General features: G+C 40.5%; 1 protein-coding gene and 1 long non-coding RNA gene across 5 annotated transcripts; one reads left to right on the forward strand and one right to left on the reverse strand.

The window, feature by feature from the left end:
* Window positions 1-150: 150 nt before the first annotated feature.
* On the reverse strand, window positions 151-13662 carry LOC144006205 (pleckstrin homology-like domain family B member 2). Of its 4 annotated transcripts, none has more exons than XM_077504935.1 (17): window positions 13493-13662; window positions 12434-12541; window positions 9858-10807; window positions 9565-9786; window positions 7369-7503; window positions 6856-6993; window positions 6301-6444; window positions 4890-5000; window positions 4723-4812; window positions 3347-3484; window positions 3008-3107; window positions 2644-2845; window positions 2474-2564; window positions 2184-2330; window positions 1442-1661; window positions 1245-1330; window positions 151-1144 (listed from the first exon to the last, which is right to left on the reverse strand). In XM_077504935.1, exons 2-17 carry the CDS (start codon window positions 12477-12479, stop codon window positions 1004-1006), a joined length of 2961 nt encoding a protein of 986 aa, XP_077361061.1. In that variant the 5' UTR covers window positions 12480-12541; window positions 13493-13662; the 3' UTR covers window positions 151-1003. The 4 variants fall into 4 exon arrangements, with proteins under 4 accessions (XP_077361061.1, XP_077361060.1, XP_077361059.1 ...); XM_077504934.1 differs by having other exon boundaries at window positions 2644-2842; window positions 9466-9786; XM_077504933.1 differs by having other exon boundaries at window positions 9466-9786.
* On the forward strand, window positions 2197-12921 carry LOC144006207 (uncharacterized). The gene is made up of 6 exons (XR_013279763.1): window positions 2197-2348; window positions 4794-5040; window positions 5221-5342; window positions 7402-7523; window positions 12411-12581; window positions 12772-12921. It is a non-coding gene; the product is annotated as an uncharacterized LOC144006207 (long non-coding RNA).
* Window positions 13663-15758: the final 2096 nt, after the last annotated feature.

The following is a 15758-nucleotide window of genomic DNA, read 5'->3' on the forward strand; positions in this document are numbered from 1 at the left end:
AGTACTTACACTTTACCATATTTTCCCCTCTAACACAAATATCTCTACTTCTACTTTTGCCATCTCTAATTTAAGGCTTACAGTAATGAAACATACCAAACCAGTTCATAAAAATGTTTTTTTTTTTTTAGGCCTATTGGGGAAAAAAAAAAAGTGTTGACTTACACAGTCATTCATACAGAAAATATAAACATGTAATATTGCAATATAAAAATATATAAATGTGATATACAACTCGTATACAAGAGCATGTTGATCTTAAATGGGGGCATCGCAAATGATATCAGACGGACTGATAAAAGCATTACGTCATGCTGTTGCAATACATCTCGCAATGAGGTCCTCTGCTGGTGGAAAAAGAATATTGAAATATTGAGCTCGCAGACTGAGATCATAAGATGACGTCACCGCAAATTGTGATCAGCTCCTATTGCCGCTAGAGGGCGGTGCTCGTGCAGTTTCTGCCGCAAAAATGACTAGTGCTGGTAGACTGGCAGCTGCATCACAAATACAGGCTGGCGTTTAGGAGGTAATGTAACACTGAACAATGGTAACACAAATCCATTTGAATATATCTGGAAATATACTTTGAAATGTGCATTCTTGCAAACATTTTTTTTTTTAAATTCAACTTAAGTGCAGAGTCACATGATTTCGTAGTTGACCTAAAATGACAGAAGTCTGATTTGTAATCCATGAGGGTGAACAATTAGGTGCTGCTCCAAATCCTAATTGGAAGTTTGCACTCTGTTGTTGGGCCTTTTTGTGTCTGCAAAGTTTTAAAAGTGACTGATAGTTTCTTCCACTTGTTTGGACATCGCCAATGAATGTTGCTATAGTACTTGTACATAAACAACTAAATAGCTTAATTATGAGACTGGTATAAAAGTTATTTTCGTCTTTATATTTGATTAAGTGATAAGAGTGAATGACTTGTCTCTAAGGCTTCATATTACACATTGAAGTTGTATCGTGCAAAATCTTCTGCCCCCTATGGGATCCATTACACCATGAAGTGCATGTGTCCCTCTGCACCCGTCACAATAACATCCATCCAGATTCGCATGGCCTCGGGGGACGGGGCCACCATGTAGTAAACCCGATCATGAGTCTTCACACTGAAGGTCAGCGAGGGGTTTGGACTCTTGGATGTAGATGGCAAGAAGTAAAAGGAGAGTATAACGCTATGATGACGGTAGTGGAAAAAAACAAAAACAAAACACAAATATAATCAATCATCTTACTTTATGTGCATTCTTCAAATGGTCATAGTACACCTCCTCGATTGCCTGGAAGTAAATGACTCCTTTCATCTTGGTCTCATGCTTGTCTGGTGAGGAGGGAAAAAGGATCTTAGCCTTCAAAGTGTGTGGGCATAGTTTAAAAGTGACCTCACTGCTTATCCTCTGTCATGTTCCAAAATGAAAGACGAGTTCCTCACCTGCATAATAAGTGAGCGTCCTGCGATTCTGGTCAAAAACAAACCAGCGCTTCTTCCAGGTCTTTATTTTCCCTCCCATTTTGACAAGGAAGCCTCTGCACGTTTTGTCCGTGATGGCCAGATGGAAGCAGGCGTCTGGATTGTGTCCCGCCGCCTCAATATGGCAATGGAGGTCGAAGTCGTCTTTCCTCATGGGCAAGTAGCGTGTCAGGAGTCGGGACTGCATGTGGACGAAATAATGCACAATCTAAAGCAGGGTTGAGAAAAGTTCTTCAATCGGGCCTATAGAGCACTACATTGTCAAAAAGTCAGATTTCATTAATTTAACGTATTTTAACTTGAAATGGTTAATTAAAATATGTCTGAATTTATTGTCAAAATAGTGCTACTTTAGTAACAACTCTATGTAAACATTTACATTATTTAGTTTGCTAGATAATTTATTATAATCAAATAATGTATTTAATTTATTTTTATTAAGTGAATAAATAATGTAAAATTGAATTTACTGGTCTATATTTGTCTCTATTAATGATGAAATCAAATATTAGTGATGAGTGAGTACATACTCGTAGAAGCTGCTGATATCATCCACTGATACCACAAAACAAAAGAAAAATTGTCATTGTAGAAGTCCTCCTTGCCAGTAGTTGGCGCTATACTGTGGCAGTTTTTGAAAGGTCTTTGCTCTTAATTTTTTTGTCATTGTATTAAATGAAATTTTGTATATCAAAAGTACTACCTGCGATCTCTGTTTCTCCCTGAGCTTCACTTCCCTCTCCACGAGTTTCTGTCTCCGGGTGGTCTCCTCCTGCAGACGTTTCTCCAGTTCCTCCCTCCGTCTTCGCTCCTCCTCCAGAGCGTGTCGACGTATCTCCATCTCACGCTCCTGTTAGTTCAAAACAAGGTATGCTCAGTTTTTTGTTTTGTTTTGTTTAAACTCGTCATGGAGTTTTAATACTGTTCGTTTTGGTTGTATTATAATCAAAACAGGAGATTTGGCATGTGAAATGACAGCTGCGCATTCGTTACCCTGTGCTCAAGCATCCGTAGCTTTTCCACCTGGGCCTCTCGGAGTAAACGCTCCATCTCCTCGAGCTTGGCCATGTTGGTCATACTGGCACTGACAGAAAACAGAGAACATGCGATTTTGATTGGTTTGGACGCCATCATCACCATCAACATTTTCTGTGATGTCCAACCTGGAGATGTTATCTGGAGAGCATGCGGAAAAGCTGGTCTCCATGCTGTCAGAGCTGTCCACGCTGACTGTGTCGGATGCTTGGCTGTTGTCCGGATAGGACAAAGAGTCCAGGAAAACGTTTGACTCGGACAGCATCCGACTGCAAAAATCACTTTTTCTTTGTCGGCTGTGTACGCCGTCATTCATGTGCGCGTGGCCTGCTGACGGAACAGGAGTATAATCAATCAATTTGAATAAATTAGAGCTGATATTTAGCACATGTTAAGTGACAGATCATTACAGTAATATCACACAAGCCGAGACGGAAAGCATGCCATATGGTTGTGTTGTTTATTGGATGCGACAGTGTGATGATGACTCACTTTTTGGCTGGCGGCGAGCGTTCAGGTCTCGGGGGGCAAAGCTGAGCCCTTGCGGGATGACGCTGCCACAGCTGGAGCTTTGTGACAGAGGCAGATGGGCCTGTGGAAGGCAAAATAAAATTTAAAAAAAAAAATGTCACGGCAAGGCACCGCAGGATTCACACAAGTGCAAGCATCTGTCTAGCAGTGGGTTCATGAGGATTGCTGTTTGGCTGGATCAGAAATGGAAATCCCCCTCAGCTTCATGATAATGATTATGAATAACAAAAGTCTAAATATTATGGGGCAATTTCCTTTTTAATCAAATGTGGAACGTTGTATTGATGAATAAATAATGACCTTAGGCGGAAGGGTGCGTCCCAGAGATCGGCCGTAGGGCGTGACGATCTGCTGACTCCTCTTTGGAGTTCCGTTGTCGCTCAGATGGGCCGAGTTCTCCTTGCCACTTCTTCTACTTTCCTTTGCGGAGTGTATGTGCTACAGCAGAAATGCATAGTTGAAGACAAGTTCAGTGTGTAGGCTATCCAAAAAGTCGCGATGCATGCATGTCCTTTTTTGTAATTGCTAAAAATATCATGGCAGAAGATTATGATGGTCAACAAGCTTGAAGTCAGCTCAGCTAATTAAGTTTCATCACCTCATGAAGCGTCTGCTGAATCAAGCTTTTTTGGATGCCGAGTTCCAGCGCAATAGACTTGGCTTTACACCAACGCCTACTCTCGGAGTTTTGCGTTTTCTTGTAACTGATCAATTTACTTGCATTGTCTCGAATTTTACAGACAAAATCTCGAACCTTATATCATAACATAGGGCTGCTCGATTAAAGAGGAAAATATCAATCACAATTATTTTGGTAATAATTAAAATCAGGACGATCATTTTTTGATACAGAACAGGAACATGTGTAAACGCAAAAATAATAATAATAAGACAAAATTCTTTGAAACATTAATTATGCAAGTTTGTTTTGGATGAAACAATTTATTAAATTAGTTATTTTAAAATTTAAAAAAGGTGCAAATGTATAGATTTAAACAACACAAGAATTTGTATTAATTTTTGTGATTATGCTGATTTTTTTTTTAATTGTGGAGTGTAATAATTGAAATTGTAATTGAATTACAATGAATTGTACGGCCCTAGTATAAGTTCTGCCAATGTGTGGTTTGTCAAGAAACTTCAAATAAAACAAATTCAATCAATAAAAAATAAATAAATCTGTGGACCTCTAGTTGGTAATTTATTATTATCAAAACATGTCAATATTGAAGATGAGCTCTGCGTGTTGAAATACTTGGTACACTATTTGGACAAAGGTTTTGGGGCACGGTCCATTTTCAATCCATCCATCAAGTTTTTACTGCTCTTTCTATTCAGTTGGAGCAGCTGTAGCTTATTGGCAAACTGCAACCTGGGCTGTTCGCCAATCAATCACGGGGCACATTTAGACAAAGAACCATTCACACTTAACAATTTAGAGTCTTCAGTGAACCTAACTTGCATGTTTTTGGAAATGGGATGAAACTGGAGTATCTGGGGGGGGGGGGGGGGCGCTCAAAGACTTCCAACAAAGCATAAAGTTATCCAGAATGACTTGAATTAAGATTCAGTGGAAACTAAGTGATTTAGTCCAACGTTTGATTGATTCATAAATTTCAAAGACGTGTGTCTCAGTACCTTTGTCCACAAATTGTATTATTCTAACTGACACCCACCTCTTTGATGGCCGCGTTGCTGTTCGCCAAGTTCTGCTTCTCAGACAGCTCTGCATACTTTCCTTCCAAAGACGCCAGCTTGTCTCTCTCCTGCGGTCGTCATGATGACATCTTCAGTGATGGCAACCCATTCGTCGAGCTCGGCCAGTTTTTGCTGAGCGGCTTACCTTCTGCAGCATGACGAGCAGATTGTTTTTCTCCCTCTGAAAGTCTTCTCTTTCCTGCTCGGACTGTAAAGTAATCTGCGAGGACTGTTTCTTCAGCGTTGCAAGTCTCTCCTGCCACGAGGAAGAAAACAGCAGAGAGCCACAAATTTGTGTGAGATTTGGGTTTTGCCCCATTTGTGTTATCCCCCGTTGGTATACAAATAGATCTTGTGAAATTTAACAACCAAGCGAACCTATAGTCTAGCCTTCTTCAAATGTATTGTCGAGGGAATCTTTCTTCTAATTTATCTAACAACCATGTCCACATTTTCTCCACCCATAACATGATCAGCAAGCCAGGGGAAGATCCAGGGCTACTTTCAATCAATGCCCAGACTCTACTGTCTGAAACATGCAGAAATACCCGCATCACAAAAGGGTGGGACACCTGTAATACTATGGCAAGGACAAAAGGTAAGCAGAGCTGCATTGAATTTTGTTGGATGGCTGATGATTTTCAAAAGTTTCAAAGTTGTTGAGGATTATTATCCCTGGTCATTATGGCAACAAAATCCAGACTCGGAGACTTTTGCTCAGTCGCATTAGACTGATTTCAGCAAGCCAAAAATAGGGTGTGTAAAGTGTGATATAATTATTGATCGTTGGGGTATTTTGACAAAAACAACACAAATACCTTAGAACTGTTTTAATTTGCATAGAAAGCATGTCTCTGAAATATATATACCATTGTGTATTTTTTTTCCATTTTATAAAACTGAGGCTATTTTACAGTATACTGATGACATCAAAGCACAATGTAATAATTTAAAGTGATTATTTGTTTTATTTATGAAATGTTCTGTTATACTGTACATTCAGGATGTAACAATATCCAAACGTCACAATACAATATCAAGATTTAAAGCTCACGATATTATCACAATATTGTGGGGATGTTGGTCACAATATTGTTTAAAAAAAAAAAAAGTAGAATATTTAGATTTTTTTACATAACAGCAATGTTATGTTATTATTATTATTATTGTGTTTTATTATTGTGTTTTATTATTATTCTATGTTGTTAATGCACAAACACATTGAGTTCCTCCACATATTGACTTGCTTCACAGGCATATTACGTTCCCCTTCATCTGACAAGTAGTGTAGATTTTAAACAGACGGGCCAAAACATCCCTAATGAAAATTAAATTGCACTAAAAAAAAAAAACAGCTAGCCACCAGGGGTGCTACGACTGCACAAATGCAAATCAACCTGACTTTTTTTTATTTTATTTTTTTATTTTATTTTTTTACAGATGTCTTGCATTTAAATATTGTGAACATGACGACGATGATATTGTGGCAATTTTTAATATATGATATCAGGATATGGCGCTTATCGTTACATCCCTACTGTACATATGATATGTACCTTGCGTGTGATAGCGAGACGCTGACAGTCAGCAATTTCCCTCAGTAACTGACTCTGATTTTCCTTCTCCTCATCCTGGTGAATCTCTCTCTCCAATTTCTGAAACTCCAATTCCTCCAAGCTTTTAGCTTGCTCCTCTGCTTCCTGCGACAGACAGGACATGCATATGTACCAATTAAATCAATATCTCAGGGAGCAGATTTGTTTTCTATAGTGCAAAGTGGATGGGGTTTGTAAATCGACACCTGCTTTAAACAATCACTTAAGTCGTTTTCCCCCCAGATTTTTTTTAGGAAACACAAAGAATTAAACCAAAAAGTTATTTCTTTACGTTTAGTTTTAGAAGTGAGGCAATGTTTATTTGCCTTTGTTAGACTTCTCTTTAAACGTGTAATGTTATTTTCATGTACACATGTAAGCTACTTCTTAGAAATGCTCTTTTCTCGATCACAACTCTGCCTCAAACTAAGCCAGACCCTCTGTCAATTTCACAGAGCTCAACCAAAGTTAAATTCTTAAAGTTAAGTCCTATACAGTAGTTTTATTTTATTTTACCTGTGCTTTCTCAGTGTGGCTAATCTTCTCAGCACAGTGAATATTTTCCTTCAGCTGGTCCAAAAGGTCCTTTTCCTTTTGCAGCTGAGCCATCTCTGATTCTTGCTCCCCTTCCAGCAACGCGCACTCCACCTCCATCTGCAGGAAGCCGTATTTAAAAATGGGAAGAAATGAATGAAGAGGTGATGAGCTCAGGAAAAATCCACCTTCGGCCTTTAATGTTATTAGAACAGGTCATATAACTATTTGTCTTTAGTTTTGATAGGCACTGACAGACAGATATTAATTTGTCTGGCATCAATAATGAATGCTTAATGCTTCTCAGTGTCCGTCAAACACAAACATTATCTGGACATTTTATTTCTTTCGTGCATCTCTTGGATTAGACTTCATTATGGTGCAGTTACATAATATTGGCTGTTGTCTTGACTCATCAACTTGCTATGCCAGGAGGAGTCATCATTACAATTTTAACTCTTGTTTTAAACAAACATTGTGTGGTATCTAATCTACCTCTCTGACAGACTCCTCCATCTGGTTGTCCAGGTCTTTAATCTTCTGCTCCAGCTCCTCAATGTTGTTGACAACCTGGATCCTCTCCTCTTCAATGTGTGTTACTTCCTGCTTCAGCTGCGCACTCTCCAACACCTGGACGCCATATAAGGGAGGTTAGTTTGACTACTCGCTCTGTCACTCACGCACACACAGCAGACATCTCATATGGATATTTATGATCCAAGCTCAACATAAACATCTCCATCATAACATTTCATGGCTGGGGCACATTTTTACAGCGATTGAAAACCGAGCTAGCTTCTTGCATTAAGTGTGATGTTAAACACATAGGCAGGCAGTTTTTTTATCCAGCGCTTTTAAGAGTAACAGCAGCAGATGTTTTAACATGGTAACTGTTGGATGAATGACAACAACAACAGGATTCTTTTTGGCTTGGCCGAATGGAAATCAGAGCATTTTGTTGCCAGTCTTGCCAAAGAACCCAAGAATCTCTTGTTAAAAAAAACCAAAACAAAAAAACACACACTCATATTACTGTTATTGGTTAATCTTTTAGTAAAGTGCAGAGAGTAATCATGTCTACAAACTGATCTGACGAGCAACTCACAAGCATGTTTATGTCATGGTGCAGTAAACATTGCCTCGACTTGGAGTCTATTATTCTATCATTAAAAGTTGTGCCTATGTGTAATCAATAGTCTAATTTTTTTCAATACGGCGTTTCAAACATCTGGAAAAACGACATTGCCATGTGTATACACTAGAATTCTTCCATTCAAACATGCACACATAATAATTCTCAGTGGGATAGAGTCATTTCCTGTCCCCCCACCACCCTCCCTTTCTTTTGGACTTGAATGGTTGAGTGCTGAAGCACAACTAGGTCTTCTTCATTAAAACCAGACACACTGCCCGGTTATAACCGTTTTAGCGTGGAAAAAGTCTTCGCTTTTACAGAGACGGTAACGGCACCGCTGAGACGATGGAGGAGAAGCTGGCAGCTGAAATTGCACAATTTGATACATTTACCTAGTGCACAGCAATGACCACAATGGAGAAAACTATGATAATTGCAATATCAAAGCTCAGATGGAGTCATACGCCATGTAATGTCTCTATCAAAACAAACCCCTTAAACAGCAACTGATAAAGGAGCTTTTTGTATAAAATAAGACTGTTGAAAGCGGAGGGTATCACTCAGAGAGCATCTGCAAGAGATTGGCACTGCACATGTTTCCACTTTACATCAACACAAATCCCATTGGAACTAAATATTTACTGTAAAATGTCCATTAAAAACCTCTCCGTCCTGGTTGTGCCTGAAAAGGTGATCTGCATGGGGTGATGTGGAAAAAGGGAAAACATTGGAATGGTAATCATTTGCAGTGTTTGCACAAAAAGTAAACAAAGATAAACAAGCTTTGGGCAGTGCGATAAAGTGCATTCCACGTGGTGTAAGGGGTGCGTCCAATTGGCTTTTTTTCTAAGAGGTGGCTGTTTTTGACAAGTGATGAAAAGAGCAAGATTCCAGAAGAGTTTACAACCGGAAACTAGCATTGCTTTTAATCACTTTTTCGTCTCAATCAATAAAGATGCAGCAGTAATAGTGACACAAACATTGGTAAGCAACAAGGATATCACCAAACTAAGATAGGATTTTTCTGGTGTACTAGGAATACTGGTTGACCAAGTACTGGAAATAGTACCTTGGGGTTCTTGGTTTCATTGGAAAAGCTAGTTTTGTAGTCAAGACCAACCGAGACCAAAACATTATTGAGACTAGAGAGTATCTAGACCGAGACAAGACCAAGACTTTTGGAGGTCGAGGCTGCGACAAGACCAAAACTTTTGGAGGTCGAGGCTGAGACAAGACCAAGACTTTTGCAGTTTGAGACTAAGATAAGACCAAGAGTCTATATACCAAAGACCAAACGCAAAAAAAAACCAGACGAAATGACCATTATCTGACGAGTAAAAATGCTTTCAATTCTGAAACAAGACCCTTAAAAAGTGGTCTTGAAATCAGTCTCGAGACCAGGCCAATTTCAAGAACTACAACACTGAAAACAGGCATAAGATGGGAAATCAAATGACCTTAGCTCTGTGGTTGCTGGATGTTGAAGCGGCACTGCCGTTAAGGCTCAGAGCCAGCGAGTGAATCTCTCTGAACCCGTTTTGCTGACGACTGCTGACCTGCTGCTCGTCACTGAGAAGCAAATCTCGTCCTCTGGTGCCAAAGCCGCCGTCTGGCGCCGTGCTGCCGGGAGAGTCGGAGAAAACGGACTCGTCGTCCGACACCTGCAGCTTTTCCAACTCCTTATTGATCTTCTGCAGGTCGGAAACTGCTGAACATGCAGGCTCCACCTGTGCAAACTCCGTACACAGGTTCATGATGGTCTCCAGCCGCTGGCTTTCCTGCAGACAAAGATTTACACTACTTGTTTGTATATTATGAAAAAGTCCGTAAGACTCAATCATAAACTCACCAATTTGTGCACTCTCTCCTCCCTGAGTCTCTCGTCTCTCTGGTGCTGGTGATAGTCTCTCAACTCTTCTTTGCCGTTCAAAGAAGTGATGCTGCCCACCCTTTGTCCTGGACTCAGTCCCCCTTTCCCAAACGATAACCTCCGCTCTCCAAAGCTCACATCCAAACTGGGTCCATCGATGTCAACACCTAGAGAGCTCAGAGAGGCCAGGCTGGCCCTCCTGGGCGTATTGGGCATGCTGGCTGGCACCGTCACATCCGGCGGTTGTTCAAGGGAGGACAGACTGCGCCGAGCCACTGCCGAGCGCCCAGCTCTGTGGACATGAGGCGGCAGAGATAAAATAGGAGGATCTGCTGGATTGTGGAGGCGGGGTAGAGAGCGGCTGTGCATGCCCAGACTGTTGAGGGAACCTGTTGAGTATTTCCTCTGCCTCGAGTCACTTATGGCTTTACCGTGTGAGTAGAGTCTTCGGCCCAATCGAGGGCTTGAGGGCACACTGGCTGTGCCGCTTTTGACCCTAGGAGAGCGAGGTAGAGGTTCTCCATATGAGGAGATGAGAGAACTTCCATCTGTAGGGTGGAGCAGGCTATCTTGCGATTGGTGGCGAGCGTTTGGATGACGGAGCAAGCCGTTGGGGCTGAACTGGCGCTCGCCTTGGCGGGGGGAAGGCGGCACGCTGCTGCTGCTCATGTAAGAGAAGTTTCTCGATGGAGACTGCTGATGTTCGGTGTTACCGAGGATGGACAGTGGACGTTTGGACTGGGGTCCGCCGGGGGACGGCATATTGAAATACTTGCGGTTGCACTCGGCTGCCCTCAGACTGGCCTCCAGGGCACTCTTCCTGCGTTGCAGCGTCTCCATCAATTCCTGCAGCTCTGCCTTAGAGCGGGAGCCCCTGAGTAAGGTCCCACCAACCGGGCCGCTGCCACTCGGCTCCATCTTCACACAGTCTGTAGATGGGAGCAAATTAACAGAGCATGTAATCCCGACACTTTCTTTTGGGGTCATGTCATAAAGTGAAGCCGATTTAATAAGCTGACGTGCTGAGTAAGACGGGGAAAACCAGCGAAGAATGTGCGCTCATACACTTCCAAGCCCAACACAAACACTGGCCTTCTTGGTTGCCAAGTGTCTTCTAAAAATGGAAGAAGCCAGAATGCGTCATGGGTTTTATCTGTGAGAACACCTACAAAAACATGCCTAAGTGCACTATTAGGGCAAAATTACTGGGACACCTGGCCACAAAGTAAAAATATGGACGTGATTTTGATTGCATTAGCAACTCCGTCCTTTCTACTTAGAGGACTTTCTCCATTTTTTTTTAGTTCTGGGACATTGATAATAATGACCTGACTGACAATCAAAGCTGTACTTGATCTAGTTTCAGGATCAGACCAAACCCTGATTGATTGATTTATCGACTAAGAACTAGAACTCCAAATCTCAGTTTATTTATTTATTTTTGTATTTGTCTGTTTACTACTACAGAATATATATCGCTGGCGTTGGACGTAATCCTTGTACCTCAAAAATCATCACTACTCAGGAGACCCTCAAAACGGATGTTTGTTCAATCAGACTGACCAATAGTATAGATCAGTGGCATAGCCAGAAAAAATTCATTGGGGTGGCCAGGGTGATTTGATAAAAAATAAATATCATATAATAAAATAAAATAAAATATATAATAATGGAAATTACAGATACCAAAATTATCCTTTCGGTATGGGGTGACGAGGGGAGGCCATGGCCACGCTTGGCCAGCATGTAGCTCCGCCACTGGTATAGATTTGTGTAAAATACTCCACATTATACGGAATTTCCCGAATGATGACATAGGAGATTTAGATCCGATGTCAGTGACATGCTTGTGTATTTTCGTAGGCAAGTGCAAGTGAAGTGAAAGCGATTCCATATACTGTACTGCTTTAGAGAAGAAAGAGTTCGCATGTGGTATTTTTTTCTGGATTTCCAAAAGCATTTGATGCGATCATTCATGACATTTTCCTTACAAAATGCATAGAAATGGGTTTCATGCCCATGCTCTCAAGTGGCTTAATAATTATTTATATAATAGATTCCAATATGTTAGTTTAAATGGAATAGGATCTGAGAGGCATATAATACAATGTGGGGTACCGCAAGGTGCCATTTTAGGCCCATTATTGTTTCTTATATACAGTATATGTATGAATATCTTGCTGCAGTATCAAACACTTTATGTCTACTATTATTTGCAGATGATACCAATGTACATATTTTCAATAGACATCATTCTGCACTCATGAATAAAGTTAATGGCCTTCATGCATTTTCAAAATGGTTATAAACAAATTGGCATTACAGTAAATGTGTGTGTGTGTGTGTGTGTGTGGGGGGGGGGGGGTCAAGATATTTGCAGAGAAAATGAATTCTAATTTGATGATAAGAGCATTATCTACACTCCGCTTTGGATGATGGAAATCCAAGACAGATCAATGTTTACACTTCTGAACAACAGAAAGCTGAACTAAACTGTACTGCTTAGTGGAAATGTCACTTTTATTTTGCCAGTTGACCTGTATGTTGAAGTATACCTGAGCCGTAACCCAGCGTGCTCACAGCCGCCCTTTGAGGAAGCATCCTGCTTTCTGGCTGACCTCCGTCCTTTGATTCAGTCGGAGTCAGGATTCAGCTGCGCTTCGCTGCCAGAAAAGAGAAACGCAAGTCAACATGCAGGATTGTGTAAGCAGTTTTGGTGCAAGTGAAGAAATGGAATTTGGAGGAAAGTGAATCAATTTTCTTCCCTGAAAATTTGTTCAGAATATAAAACCGCCTTTCACGCCTTTATTTTTTCCCGACTATTTCATGCAAATTTAAAGAGACGAAAGGGCTGATTCTTTGAATAATGTATGGACTTTGTGCTACATTACAGGAATTTCTAAAGTCAGACTGTACTGTTTCCTGAATACACCCGCATAGTAAGAGGAGAGACGGTTGATGTGCGACTTTGTGGTCCTGCTGTCTGGAGAGCTGGCCTACAGGAAGTAGGGTATCCTTTTACACACTCACACAATCAATCAGCATGAGTTCATTCTTAGGACCCCCCCGCTTAAAAAAAAGAAGAGGTGGGCCTCATGTCAGCAGTGAAAGATTTTACGGCATCACCCAGACTACAGGCTGGCAGGCTAATACACAGAGTTAACACACAAGCAAATGTAAACAGGATACGGAATGAAAGTATTTGGTCATCATGGAAATTCATTGCGCGAGGATTAAATCACAATTAAAGGGCAGTGCTTTGAAAGTGATTTACATTTTTAATTCTGTTTGTAAATGTGTGAACACTCACAGCTTAAAATAAAATAAGAACATAATGATTGTTTGCTTGCATATGCTACACATGGCTTACCCACTTTTCTTGTTTTATTATAATCTAACTTCCGAGCAGTGTCAAGGCAATTCATCTGCACATGTGAGAAAAATTTAGTTTGAAAGCACTACAAGTTGTCCGAAAATGAAAAATGTTTACATGTTTAGATGCAATATTCTTACATGGGAAAGTATGTACAATATTTAATAATAATCTCTGTTTGCATCTTTTTTTGAGCTGAACTTCCTTAAAAAAAAAAAAAAAAAAAAGCGCCTCCCCTCACCTGCATTGGCATAGTTGCTGTGTCTGTTGGGTGGAGATGAAATCCTCTTGTCCTTGCACGGAGGCAGCAGCGGAGTAAAACCCCAAAGTCTTCCCGTGACAAAGGATCAGACAGGAGACCCTTCCCACCTCCCCAGAGAAGGAGGGGGGAGAGGAGGAGAGTCTCAGCCTCAGTTTTACTTTGCAGCATCTGCCACCGCTGCTGCCCCCGTAGGTGGTTTGAGTTATTGCAGAAGAGAGAGAAAACAAAATAATTAAAAAGTAGACACAACTGTCAAGATTAAGTGGTCATTTCCAAGACGTGGTAGCAAGAGATGTAAAATACTACAACTATGTCAAACCTTGTATGTAAAAAAACTCTCACCACTTTCTGTAAAACGAGACCAAGCCACAGTACGCATTTGGGTATCAAAATATGCTGGATTGTTGTTTTTCCGCGGTATGTGGAGGCAGGGGCTGCTCTTGGCTGCCTCATAAAGAGAGAAAAAAATCCACTCCCCCTTGTGACGACCAACTAAACAGATGTAAACACTTCAAATATAGTTTTCTCGTGTGCCGCAATGTGGAGAAAATAAACAACTGTGCTTTCATCTGTAAGAAGAAAAAAATGCTTCAAAGTAACTGCTAATATATACAAAATGTTAAAACTGCAAAGTTAAAAAGGGCCAGTTTAAGAAAAGCTTACATAAGAAAAATCCCCCAATTGTCCCGGAACTGCAGCTTCAATGACATCATGGGGAGGGGGGCTTTGGACAAGATGATTGCTTCCAGACGTGGACCTTGGATCTTTGTCGTAAATTCACATACACGCACATGAATGTGTGAGGTGCTGGCGACACATGCTGGGAGTGTCGCTATGGAGATAGCAATTTTCAGAAGACATTTTAGGCTGTCCAAAAAATATTATCTTTGCTCATGGGTAGAAATGTCCATTTTGTTTAAAGTTGTATCTTCTGGTGTTGGCATTATCTTGATGATTTCCTCTACAATAATGTATTATATATGACCCCCACTAGTCTAAACACGGCATTCTGATTAATATGTTTTTTGTGGAGTATGAATAAAGCAGCAAAATCCACCCATTTTTCTCAATTTTTCTATTCAAGTAATGACCAATCACAGCTCAGCTTGTGAATATCACATGATCACATGTGTGCTGAGCAGCTGTGATGTCATTTTCAGTTGACAGCATGTGACAAAATGGCCGCTCCTCTGATGGATAAAAACAGGTGGATTTTGCAGCTTGATTCATATTCCACAAACACAATATTAATCAGAACACCGTGTTTAGATCTATCAAGTAAATGTAAGTGTTGACTTCCCTTTTAAGGCCCTTCTGGCTGTGACAGGGTCATTGACCCCTTAAGTGGGACTGTTTCACATTTGTTTCCAGAAAACTACATGTGGCACATTTAAATTCTAAAACTATTGGTGAGGTTTAGCCCTTTTGTCTCATTTTATGTCCTTTGCATTGACAAATGAAAAACATACACGCACACAAAGACGCATTGCTGCATTCGTCCCATCTATTGTTTTTTTTTTTTTTCCATAATTCCAAGGCAATAAAACAACACATTTAAAAATGTCACTCTCTAGCCTGTATGCACAGATGTTTTTTCCACCAATCACGGAATGTTACACCTCCAGACAGTCTTGGGGAAAGATTTAAATCTAACCATATGCGTAGTCATTTAAAATTCTGGACAGATGCCAGCAAAAGAAAGTGAGTCTAGTGGGAAAGGGAAAAAAGATCCTGTTTAACAGTATTCAAAACACACATTTGATTGATTACTTGTACAGTAATTTATTTTCTTTACATTTGTTTGGCATTGATCATAAAGACTACAATGCTTAATGGTGCAGTATACAAGGTGTGTCAGAAATGTTCCAGGACTTGTGTCACCAAAGATAGATTCCAAATCTAAACTATAAACCACAAGTTTCCCCCCTTCAAAGTGCTCCCTTTAAATTTGAATACAGATTCTCAGCCTTCTCTACCACACCTTCATTTACTGTACTCCTGGTTCTTCTGGTTCTGGTTCACGACCCTCTTAGATGTCAGAGCATGTCTTCAAAACAAGTCCCTTTCATGACCTCATTTTGTGTGGGTAAGAGTAAAAAAATAAATAAAAAAAAAATAAAAAAAAAATGAGACGGAGCTAGGTTAGGTAAATAGGGAGATTGCTCCAGCGCGGCCATGTTACTTGAACCAGAAACTGTCAGACGCTCAGGGCATTTGCCTCTTCACACACACTGAACGAAGGTAT

This window comes from Festucalex cinctus, chromosome 18, assembly GCF_051991245.1.
Source record: "Festucalex cinctus isolate MCC-2025b chromosome 18, RoL_Fcin_1.0, whole genome shotgun sequence".
Lineage (NCBI taxonomy): Eukaryota > Metazoa > Chordata > Actinopteri > Syngnathiformes > Syngnathidae > Festucalex > Festucalex cinctus.

Coding starts and splice junctions, on each gene's coding strand:
- LOC144006205 (XM_077504933.1), bottom strand. CDS start 12,479: ATGCTTCCTCAAAGGGCGGCTGTGAGCACGCTGGGTTACGGCTCAG. Junction 10,808..12,433: donor CACGCTGGGTTACGGCTCAG/GTATACTTCAAC, acceptor TCCCATCTACAG/ACTGTGTGAAGATGGAGCCG. Junction 7,504..9,465: donor CCAGCAACCACAGAGCTAAG/GTCATTTGATTT, acceptor TATGGCGTCCAG/GTGTTGGAGAGTGCGCAGCT.